Source organism: Brassica napus, chromosome C1 (genome assembly GCF_020379485.1).
Source record: "Brassica napus cultivar Da-Ae chromosome C1, Da-Ae, whole genome shotgun sequence".
In the NCBI taxonomy this organism is placed as follows: Eukaryota; Viridiplantae; Streptophyta; class Magnoliopsida; order Brassicales; family Brassicaceae; genus Brassica; species Brassica napus.
This window is the reverse complement of record NC_063444.1, coordinates 49449214-49461766: the sequence shown is the minus strand read 5'-3', so window position 1 is coordinate 49461766 and position 12553 is coordinate 49449214. Positions and strand designations below refer to the sequence as shown.

The 12553-nt window shown below is 34.5% G+C and overlaps 2 protein-coding genes across 2 annotated transcripts; one reads left to right on the top strand and one right to left on the bottom strand.

Annotated features, from left to right (window-relative positions):
- The first annotated feature begins 3352 nt into the window (after positions 1-3352).
- Positions 3353-5111, top strand: LOC106427981. The gene is made up of 3 exons (XM_013868706.3): positions 3353-3481; positions 3781-3922; positions 4187-5111. Exons 1-3 carry the CDS (start codon positions 3464-3466, stop codon positions 4738-4740), a joined length of 714 nt encoding a protein of 237 aa, XP_013724160.2. The 5' UTR covers positions 3353-3463; the 3' UTR covers positions 4741-5111.
- Positions 5112-8325: 3214 nt separating this feature from the next.
- LOC125580401 (beta-glucosidase 23-like) lies at positions 8326-11250 on the bottom strand. The gene is made up of 13 exons (XM_048744798.1): positions 11033-11250; positions 10867-10936; positions 10728-10783; positions 10538-10613; positions 10347-10424; positions 10148-10235; positions 9820-10075; positions 9611-9726; positions 9309-9526; positions 9168-9202; positions 8978-9080; positions 8720-8828; positions 8326-8639 (listed from the first exon to the last, which is right to left on the bottom strand). Exons 1-13 carry the CDS (start codon positions 11192-11194, stop codon positions 8432-8434), a joined length of 1575 nt encoding a protein of 524 aa, XP_048600755.1. The 5' UTR covers positions 11195-11250; the 3' UTR covers positions 8326-8431.
- Positions 11251-12553: the final 1303 nt, after the last annotated feature.

The window sequence follows — 12553 nt, the reverse complement described above, 5'->3', positions numbered from 1 at the left end:
AGGCAAAGGCTACAACCTGTTGGCGGTGTACAATCTCATGCAAACAAAACCGGATCACATCCAATTTCTAGAGGATAATAACATAAAAACTGTAGAAAGAATGAGTTTTTCTCGGTACGTATTTAAATTTGTGTTTATTGAATAGGTGTAAGTTTTTTAATTAATTTAATTTAATGTTATGTCATAGATTGGAGCATGAAGTTCAAAAAAGCAAGGACGTGATTGTTAATGAGGCCTATTGTTTGGGTTTTATCAAGTGGTTTTATCTTTAATTTTTATCTACAATCATATAAATTATCAATCATGTTTTAACTAGTTTTTAAAACTACAGTAAAAAATGGTTCTAGGAGCCTTGTTTTCTAAAGAAAAAAGATTATCAACAGAGAAGAATAGTTTTATGTAGCTAAAATAAGAGAAAAACGAAAAATATTTATGAAATGGTAATTAAGTGTGTAGAAATTGAGAAAACAAAAAATATTTTTAGGTAGCAAAAATTAAGGAACTTTTTTTTTTAAATTAAAAGTAATTAAAAGAGTGTAAAACACAAAGAATAGAAAGATAGCTAAACCGAGTTAAACTTTGTTTTGGGTGGGACACAATGTAGCCATTAAAATCCAAAACATACTCATCTTTATTTGTACAAGCATTTCACAAGAAATTTATATTAATTAGTATGTGGCATGTGCCACATCTCTTCTCAAAGTGAGACCGCTTCTGATTGGATTGATTCTCAAAAGAAGGTTATTAACAGCAAAATGTTATTATTTTTTAAAATGATGTTTTTAATAGTATATATTCTTAGATTTCCTCATTCAAAGATTAAAGATGAAAGATTGAAACTAAGTTATAATATTATTTGTTTTCTAGATATGTACTGGAATGTATTGAAACTAAGTTCTAATATTATGATATTATTTTAACAATTTTGTTACTCGAACCAAACCGAGAATCAAAACAATTGGCAGAGTCGGGACGGTATCCGCGGAGGCTGATTAGAAGAGCTTCGTCGGAGTTACAGACATAGCAGAGCGGATTCGAAGAGCTGCACAAGCTGTGAAGAACACATATTCGAAGGGTTTCCTCTGAAATCGAAATCTAAGGGTTTGAAGCTTTCTTTTGGGTTTGTTCTGTGACGATTCGAAGCACTCTTTCTGGGTTTGTTGAAATCGAAGGCTCTCTCGATCTTCTAGGTATGTTACACTCTCGATCTTCTTCACATCATCGCTCTCTGTTCTGGATTTTTAAATTTGTTTGTGGGTTTGTTCTTATTAGCTTGTTTGTGGGTTTGTTCTTATTAGCTTGTCTTAGCTCTTGTGTTTGAGCTTAATTTGTAGAGCAATGATTCATATCTTATTCTCTTGTTGTCTTGTTGCAGAGCAATGAGTGTTGGAGAAGCAACGAGTGTTAGAGAAGCAGAGAGTCATCTCACATCAGATCTTCTGAAAATGAAATCGAAGGTTATCTCTCAATCTTCTGGTGTTTTCTGAGATTGACGTTATGATCTTTGTAACTTGTAAGTCATCGTTTGTGTCACTGTCTGATCTTACAACTTAACTCTCTGTGGTGTTTGTAGTCTTAGTATGTTCTTGTAGCTTGCTTGTGCTCTGTTATTTCTGTAGACTGTTTCATGTTTTTTCTCTTCCACTCCAGTATATACATGTACTTGTTTCGGCAGTGAGTTTATCAGTTTGTGATTTGGATGATGTAAGTAGTTTACATAAATTTCTTGTTTATTTTAACCTCTTAATAATTGGCTAATTGCTTCTGTATCTCCAATTTTGTTTGAATATATGACCTGCTTGAGCTTGAAAGGAATGTCCAGTTTGGTTCAAACAACGAAAGGAAAAATCTGGACATGTATTTGGCTGATTCTAAGGTTGATATCTCAGCTTTCTCAGATCTTGAAGTGTTAGACTACTGGAAAGATAAGGAGCACAGATATGGTGACTTAGCTCTGCTCGCTCGTGATATTCTCAGCATCTCTATTACTACTGTGGCATCTGAATCTTCGTTTAGTGTAGGAGGTCGTGTTTTGAACCTTTTTAGAAACCGTCTACTCCCCAAAACTGTTCAAGCACTGATCTGGAAGAGTGCAACTTTGAGTTTTTACTTTTATGCTAAACATTATACAATTATGAATAAAACTTTGGGTTTTTAATTTCATGATAAACATTTACAGTTATAAAATAAAAAGAATGTAAGCTTTGGGTTTTTAATTTCATGCTTAATTAAAGACAAAAATTGATATAAAAGAGTTATTGATTTGCAAGAAAAAAAATTAATGGGCTAACCCTATACAAGCGCTAACCTTAACTAAAAATAGGGTTAAAATATAGTTGGGTTAAAACAGAGTTGGTCTTATATTACACAAATGAGGGTTAGGCCCTAACCCACAAATTAACATCCCTAACTAAAACCGAATCAAACTTTCTAAACATTCGAACGAATCCTAAACCTCTAGAACTGAAAAACCAAAAACTAAAAACCAAAAAAACCGAACCAGAACTGAACCGAGAACCGAATAATAGTTTAGTCGATTTAATAAGTGGCAGCTCTAATAATTCCTTCAAAGTGATGTAAAAATGAGTTTATGTTTTGCTATAATGGTTCTTATCACTTTTCTTCTCAAAAATAATATTTCAGATATATTTTTATTAATATTTCTTGTTAAATTTTTATAATGCTTTTTATTTTTAAAACTTATATTTTTTACCTATAATTTTATTTTTTACTAAATATTTATTATATACATAAGTATAGTTTTAATAGAATATACAATAATTTATATGAATTTATAATTGTATTAATGGAAATATTAATATTTTTTTAAAGTCTAAATGTATATTTAATATTTTAGATATAAACAAAGCTAGTTAAAAACTTAATGATTAATTTGTAATTAAATAAAATATTTCAAAATGAGGTTTTGAATTTTATTCTTTTAAATTTGATAAATTATTATTTAGATTTTAATTTTTCCTGAAATGATATACCACTGAAAAAAAATTTCTTCATTTTGATGTTTTTCTTTGAAATGATGTGCCATTAGAAATGGCCCAAGAGTTTAGAATCCAATATAAGTATATAACCTATTAAATGATCCAATGCTTAACACGAAACATAAACTCTGAGTCAGATCACATCTGAGCTAAGTAGTTACTCTTAAGAAAAAGATAAACAAAAAAAATGGAGGAAATAGATTAGGCAAGAAGCAAACAATAATGACTCACAATCTAGCATCAACCATATATAAACCCCATAAATGGGGTGATCTTTTACTCTCTTATTGGGTAAACTATTTGGGCCTAAGCTTAAAGTATAAATTTTAAAAGTGGGCTATGTAGCAAAGCCCATTATTTTATCCAGATATCTAAAGACTCTTGAGTTTCATCCTGATTGATTGAGGAGAATTGATCGATCATCGATTCGAATCCCTAATTCTTATCTTCGATTCATTCTTTCCATGGCGCTTCATTGCAAAGTAAGCTAGAATCTTTCTCGTTGAAAGACATTTCGCAACTCCAATCTCTGCTTTAATATCTGTTTATACGTTTCGTATGCAATCCTGTGATTTAGTCGAGTTTTCAATAAGAACCCGTTTACGATTTGATGATTTATGTTCATGGGCAGAGTTATAATCTTGTTTTCGATCTTAAAGTTCCGAACTTTTTCGTTACTCATCAGTTTCCCACTTTAGCCGTCTTTGATGAATGTATTCGTTTGATTGGCTCTATCTTTGCTGTGCTAGTCTCACTTTTAAAATCTTTTTCTCTCTGATAGGTTTCGAACACAGCAGCGAGCACTTCTCTGCTTGGTGGTTCGACGAGGCTGCTTCACTTGCCTAAGTCTTATCCCATTCACTGCAACATGGTTTCACCAAGTAGTACATTGGGGTTAGGTCCTCTCAAGCTGCACAACAAAGGTTCGTCTGAGTTTTACTCTTACAAGCTATTATCAGGCCGGCCCTGAGATTTTGGTGTTGTAGGTGATTTAGTAAAGATTTTAATTTTAAAAAATTCTACAAATTTAGGGGTCTAATGGTCTATGTCTATATAGGCTAATGTTTCGTTCGGCTTTACCCAGGACCGGCCGTAGCTATTATCATTTTGATTTTAGTTCGAGCATCTTGATCTAGTTTAGGAAAAACCCGTTTCTTAGTCTTGCTTCTGTTTTTTTTTCGAAGTAGGTTCTCGTCTAAGGCCATGTCGAGTTAAACGGGAAGAGAATAGCCAAACCACAAATGTGGAAAGCGTATCAGTGGATGAGGACACGTTGAAGCAAGATCTCGAGACTGCGATCGAGGAAGAAAACTATGTGGAGGCAGCTAGAATCCGGGATAGACTAAAAGAGCTTCAAGAAGACAACAAAGCCTCTGTTTTGTCTGCCAACACTCGGTTCTACCAAGCTTTCAGAAATGGAGATTTGGCTGCGATGGAATCGCTATGGTCCAAAACCGGAAAGCCCTGCTGTGTCCATCCAGGAGCTAAAGGCATAACCGGGTATGATGACGTGATGGAGAGCTGGGAAGTTGTGTGGATGAACTATGAGTTTCCGTTACTTATTGAGCTGAAAGATGTTGAGGTTCATGTCCGAGGGGATGTAGGTTATGTAACGTGTATGGAGTTTGTGAAGACAAAAGGGAGTAGTAGCTGGGGAGCCCAGTTTGTGTCTAATGTGTTTGAAAAGATCGGTGGGGAATGGTTTATATGCATTCACCATGCTTCTCCTGTTGATATTTGATCCAAGAACCAGAGATATGGCTGTGAGATATATATTGGCGAGTGGCGGTCGCTTAAGGGAGATGAAGGGCTGTTCTGTTTTTTTTTATCTTTGTGCTTGTTGATTGGAACCAGAGCATTAGAGGGAAACAAGAAGAGGCATAAGTTCTGACGTTTGATGTTGTTGTCTTTCTAACAGCATCTCCGACCCACTCTTTATCCTTTTATTTTTAATGATTCTTGCATTCCAATTACTCTTTATCCTTTTATTTTTTAAATGGGTGAGTAGTATACCTTCAGATATAAAAAGTCTAAGTTGAAACTCTTTAGACAATATTTACTATTTACTTTTCATTTTAGTCTTTCTATTTATATAAATTTAATGATTATGTACATAACATTCTTTTTGTTTTATTTTTATTATATTAGCATCTAACTATTATAATATTTGATTTTATAAAGTTAATTTCACACATTAATAAAATAATTAGAATTATTATACACAAAATTTAATAAAAATATAACATAAACATATTATTTCAGAAAACAATAATATTACATTTAGGGATTTTCTCACAAATTAAAAACCATAATACAAGTATACTATTTTCATCAAAATGGTTGTTTGGACATAAAATCTATTGAATGGTGTAGACTAATTATGAGAATTTTTTTATCTTATTTATTATTCATTTCTGAGAGTATATTTATTTATTATATATTTAAAATGTACGTTTCTTGCTTCTTTATAAAAGTTTAGTGATTATAGGTAATTAATAATAATATTGAGGACTAAAATGTAATATGTAAACAAATGTTTTAAAGAGTATCATTTTTTTATTCATTTATTTTATGTGGTCCCTCCTTTAAAATGAAGAGGTGGTTGGAGATGCTCTAATCTGTATGAATTCTATTGTCTTTTAGGCGCAACAGTTTTTTATTTAACAATCTCAATCTTGACTTGACTATGTAAGGAGTGACATCAAACTCAAATTAGTTACATATAATAAAGGTTAGAGAATCTGAATATAATTTCACATGATTAGGATGAATCTACAGAGAATTGATAAAAAGCCCTGTTTAATGACACATGCAATAGGAAAATTCCGCATCATCTTCAACAGTCAGTAACAGATCATCAAACGGCATTTTGGTCACAAAGGATAGACAGTGAGCAGTTGAAGAAGATCACAAAGCTAATGGTGAACTTAACATGAAGCTTATTATAAAATCTAAATATGCATGTTTCATGCCAGTTAATCAATTTTAAATTTTAAATAATTTATTTTCATCTTTATATTATTCAAATTCTAGTCTAATTTTAAATAAGTCAGTGTGTGCAAACTCCTTAATGTAGTGGTTAAAAGTTCAAAGACTTTTACACCAAAAAGTTCGATTCCTAAAGAGTACAATTTATGCTTTTACACCAAAAAGTTCGATTCCTAAAGAGTACAATTTATGCATAAAGTTTTTATGTACAAAGTTAATCGGATATTTTATGTCGATGCATGTAAAGCCATTCGTTATAGTATCCGAGTGTTGCGGAGAGTCCTGTTACCATAAGTGTGTAAATATGTAGAACCATTCGTCAAATATACATTAGTTACAAGAAGATGGAACATTAGATGTAAGCTTCTGTAGACGTTGTAAAGTTCATTTGATAAACTGTCATTTGATAAACTGTCACCGTATCAAACGCTTTTGAAATATCGAATTTAACAGTTGCCCAATCAGTAGCAGCCTCCAGATGATAACCTTTAACCAATTCATTTGCTAGATAGACATTCTCCAGCAGTATTTTCCCCTTGATGAAGGCACATTGATTTGGCTCAAAAGCAGAAGGTAGTATCTTCTTTAACCTGTTGGATAGGAGCTTTGAAATGACCTTGTACATCAGATTGCAACAAGCAATTGGACGAAAGTCTTTCATCGTCTGAGCTGGGGTCTTCTTGGGTATCAAGGCCAGGATAATAGTGTTCACCCCAGTTGGCAAGAATCCAAAATGAAAGAATGACTGGATAGCGGTAATGAAGTCCCTCCCCCACAATGGGCCACATTGCCACGAAAAATTCCTTTGTAAAACCATCTGGACCGTGAACCTTTCCATTCGGTAGGGACAGCAGAGTAGCATGAATTTCAATTGTTGTGAAGGGGGCAACTAACATCGATGCTTCTGTCATGGGACATCTATAGCTGAGAAGATCCCGCAGCTCCTCCATTGAGACACTTACGTTATCCGGCTGAGACTGCATAAATCTCTGGAAATAGCCAATTGCTTCGTGTTTGATGTCTGAAAGATTCGTCAAAACCTCACCCTCCTCTGTGTAAAGAATGTTTATGTTATTCTTTGCTGCTCTCTCCCGGCAAGCATTGTGATAAAAGTGAGTGTTCTGATCCCCCAGCTCAAGCCACTGAATGCGAGACTTCTGCCGATAGAGCTGTTCCTCCAGACGAGCAAGATGGTTCCACTTCCGAGCTGTGTCAGCCTCAGCCTGGAAAGTAGTAGTGCATGGGTTAGCCAAAACCTGATTTTGACAGATACATAAGTCCTCGAATGCCTGTTTCGTTCGTATAGGGAGGTCTCCGTAACAGGTTTTGTTGAGCGAGCGAATGTCATGTTTCAAGGTCTTCAGTTTCTGATGGAAACGGTGTAGTGCTGTTTTGGAGTGGTATAAAGGCTCGCTTTCTGTCCACTTCCGGCGAACCAGGGGCATCGACTCCTCGTTCTCAAGCAAGAAGTTAAAAAACTTGAAAGGTTTCCTCAAGCTGACCTGACGCTCAGATAGAGTTACCATGCAGCGGGTATGATCTGAACCCCCCCCCCCCCGCATCAAATTTGGCATATGACTGGGGAAAGAACCTAAGCCAGTCACCGTTAATCAGGGCCTTATCCAACTTCTTACCCACCGGGTCCAAACCTCTCTTGTTCCACCACGTGAAAACTGAACCTACGTAAGGTAAATCCAGAAGATTACAATCAAACACCAGCTCCTGAAACTGCCTCATACCAGATTGATCACCCAAATAGTCTTGGCACCGTGAGTGCTCGGAAGATGAGAGTGTGACATTATAATCACCAAGTAGTATCCAGGGTAGTGATAGATGAGCATAAACAGCTTTTGTACCTCGAATGTCCTCCCAAAGCAGTCTTCTCTCCACAGTAAGATTTGATGCATAAATAGCTGAACAAATAAATTGTTCTCGAGTTGCTGGTTTCTGTACTGCGCAACTGATCACTTGGGCACTTTTGTGAAGCAGAGTTACAACTACATCCTCGCTCCAAGCAAACCAAACCCGTCCCAAAGGATCATGATCATAATTAGTAATTACTTGCCAACCAGGCAGAGCCCGAAGCCATAATACCAGCGTGCTTCCCCTCCTGTACACGAGTTTCAGTAAGATTTTCAAAACACATTTTTTCCGCTCTAACCCAATCTTTAACCCAAGATAAACTATGTCTACTTGGACAACTACTTATCATATTTTAGTCTTTCATATGCAATTCTTTTTTTTATTGTTATATATAGGCCAACTATTCTTTATTAATTATTATAACCAAGGTTCAAAGCCGCCTAGATCTTGTCAAATAACGTGAACACTGAAGAAATAAAAAGACAATTCTTTATTATTATAACCAAGACCTCATCGATCTTGGTCAATCACAAAGGGATACAAGGAGAGAGAGACATTAAAACAAATTCTCAAAAGACAGCTCAAAGCTCATCCCTATTGATCATGGATGGACGAACACCTTGACTTAGGAACTCTTTGTAATACTTGCCTGACTCTTTCTCATATCGTGTGAGGTTATTTTTGAAATCAATGTAGTAGAGTCCAAATCTGTTCTTGTAACCATCTTGCCACTCAAAGTTATCCAACAAAGACCATACAAAGTATCCTGTAACATTCACCTTGTCGATGCTGCATAGATTATACATTTTTTTTATTAGATTCTCCAAGACAACTGTTAGTATATCATATAAAAGTGAATTGTAACTTACCAAATAGCTTCATTCATACTCAAAAGATGCCTCTGAAGATAATATTTCCTGTTGTGATCAGCTGTACCTACTGCAACTGAATCTGTAGCCCCAAGTTCTTCTCCATATCCTAAGAAGATCAAGATGGATATGTTTTAGATTCATTCTAAAATAAATAAAACTGCTAAAAATAATAACTATCTCTTATATATATATCTGATTAATTATGCTATTACAAACTATTATAAATAAATTATATTATAATTTTTAGTTAATTACCGTTTTCCATGATCATAATTTCTGGGTTGCCATACTTATCCTTGATGTACTTCAAAAGACTTCTAAAGCCTCTGGCAAAAACGGGAAGTGCACCGGTGATAGGCTGAAACGCGACATAGGTGAATTTGTTATCAATTTGCTAATAACAAATTAATGTCTCAGATTGCTAATTTCAAATTCAAATGTGTACCTTGCTACCAATGCTGTAATTGTACGCGTTCTTAGCTGAAAATAATTAAAATACATTTTAATTAGCACCAAATACAAATTAAGATTTTGCGTTTGATTTGCTGGCATCGGTTCAAGTAAGGGCAATAAAAAAAAAGCTTACTTTCCCAGTTAATAAGAGAATCTTGCATCCATCTTGGTTTAGAAGGATCTGGCTTCTCCAGATGGTTTGAAAACACTGAAGTATAATAGTTGAGCCCAACGAAATCGGCTGAGTTTTTCAGTTTTGCTTTCTGTGCATCGGTAAATTTAGGCAATCTATGTCCAACAATATCTTTCATGATCTGTGGATAATCTCCATACATGGTTGTGTCCAAATGCCTATGAAATTAGTCAAATATATATCATAAACAAAATAACAGTATAATTAAATATTTAATACGACAACCGATTTTAACTACTTACCATCCCAAAATAAAGTCAAGTGCACGGTCTATGGATGCACCGTCCTGTGAATCAGCAAGGTCATGTGGTTCAAACCAAGCCGGACTATGTGCGATACCGATCTTACCACCTTTACACTGTGGTCATATAAAAAATAGCACAAAACAAACTATTTTCAGATCTGAAAGAAAATAACTAACAATGATTTAGTTTATGATCTAGCTAGCTACCTTTTCGCATTGTCGGAAAGCTTCAACGGCTTCTGCGTGAGAGTTAAGGAGATTGTGAGTGACAAGGTAAGCCTCGAATCCTGATCGTCCTTCATGACATTCTTCCTTGACATACTTTGAGCAACGTCCTGGTGCTTTCTTGCCTACATCATAACCGGCGTGGGAGAAAACCCATGGCTCGTTGAAAGTGATCCAATGTTTCACTTTTCCACCATATTCTTGGAAAACAAAATCTGCATACTCCCGGAAATCTTTCCTGCAATTTAATTAATTTGTCACGTTATTAGTTGCTAATATAAATTAGCATTCGTTTTATAAAAAAACTTACACAATCCTTTCACTTAAAAAGCCGCCATATTCGTCCTCTAGATCTTGTGGAGTGTCCCAGTGAAAGACTGTCACGAACGGAGTAATACCTAATCACAATAATAATGTTTTCTTTATTAGAGAATACAATTACGAGTAGCAACCGTGATATGTACGTAGTTTTGTTACTTAATTTATATGTTTATATGTATCCATTATACCATTTCTTTTGAGCTCGTCGATGAGGTCGTGGTAAAATTGCACACCAGCTTGACTCACTCCTTTCTCCTTTCTCCCATCTGATAAAACATTTTTTTTTGTTTCTTAATACGTTTCTAACAATCATATATACTATATATTATATGCACACCAAATATTGTTAACACAAGATTAAATTAGTACATATACTCACGAGGAAATATTCTGGGCCATGCGATAGACATTCTGAAGGCATCTGTGTTTAGATTCTTCATTAGTTGGATATCTTCCTATAAAACATTATTTAAGACGAGACAATTATCAGCACGTAATAGGGTCAGTATGAAATATTTACTAGATATACGTATAATTAATTTATTCAATCCATAGTACTATTTCTATACCTTATAACGATGGAAGAAATCAACGGCCACATCGCCGTTATCGTAGTTGCATCTGGCTGTAATTAAAAATGGTTTTTGATAGTAGTTAGCGAAAAAAGTCTAGGCACATGCAGTAGTTAAAAAATAAGTAGGCACTAACATGGAAATCTCTTGCAGTAGATATCCCATAAGGACGGTCCACGACAGGTTTCATTCACTGCGCCTTCAACCTAATGATATAACGAAAATAGTTTGTGTTTAGAAATGATATACAAAGCCTATGTGAATTCTCTAGATATAACATACTAAATTGTTACTAGATGTACCTGATATGCTGCAGTAGCCGTGCCAAATAGGAAACCTTCAGGGAAACTTGCCCGGCTTAGTTTTGTCGTCGGTGGGCAAACAGGTCCATCGGCTGTTGCCGGAGAGACGACGATGGTTAGGAGCAAAAGCAGCCCCATGAGAGGAAACTTATGCAAAGCCATTTTTGGTTTGTAGTTTGTTTTACTTTTCTCCAAGAATATGTTTTGGTATGGCGTTAACTATACAGCCTAGTCCTTTATATAGCGATTTACATTCACTGATTGATCTCTACTTTTATTTTGTTTTGTTTACTAAGCCAACTACCACCAGGGCTCGTGGATCATTTTTCTATTAGCTACTTTTTGGACCAAGATCATGTTTTCGACCAAATCTGAATACTTAATTGTCATTGACGACCAGTTGCTATCTTCTTCTTTTTTTCCACTAAATTATTAGTGCATAATTGGATACAGGATGATTCATTGCATGGTCTACTTAAAATTGGCGTTCAGTGATATTTTTTTTAACAAAGGCTTTAATTGAAAAATATAGACTAATTGTAAGTGACTTATGATCTAAATGTTTACAAATTTAAGATATTTTCAATTTATACTTGTCAAATAATATATAGCAGAAGCTTAATAAAATTATTTATAAAGCTTAATTCCTAGAATGGTATTTCTCCCTGCATTATTATTTCTAAAATTTTGGAACATATTATAGCTTTTGTTCAGTTAATAATTTAAATAGTAACTGTTTACAAATTAAAGATGTTTTCACTTTGTACTTGTCAAATAATACGTAGCAGAAGTTTAGTAAGATCGATTATTATTGAAGCTTAATTAATTCATGGAATCATATTTACCGTTGCATTATTGTTATTACTAAAATTTTGGAACGTATTATATTCCGCGTGGCAAACGAGCAACATATTAAAATATGACATGACTAGAATAAGTCGTCCTGTGACTCCAAAAATAATGAACCTTCCTTAAAACCATTTAGTTCACATGGAATAAGGGTGCACCTGCTTTCAATAAGACACCAATATTTTATACGATAGATCAATAATATAGACGATGGGCTCTCTAACTTTATTTTATTTTAACATATCTGTTTTCAAATTTGAAAGCATATTATATTTCTCGTGTTTAACGAGCAAAATATTAAAATGTAATAATGGATGAATCATTTTGGTTTGGAACTCGAAAAAAATAAGTTTCCATCTGTTTTCTTAACAAAAGGGCTTTCTACAAAATAAACGCACACCTAAAACGCTAGTTTTACGTTTATCTTCCTTTTTTTGGGGGCAGCCTACACCCAGTGCTAAGCTCAATTACAACAGATAATGTACGTACCATATCTTAAACCAGCCCGCATTCATATCAAGAGTGGTGAAGAAACCTAATCAATGGAAAAGTGGAAATACGTTGGTCCGTGCCAACTGATTTCTCTAATTATGAACTCTTCATCTTACTCAAGGAACCATGTACGCAAGGATCTGATTCGATGGTCACATGCTTCAGGATTTGAAGAATCTC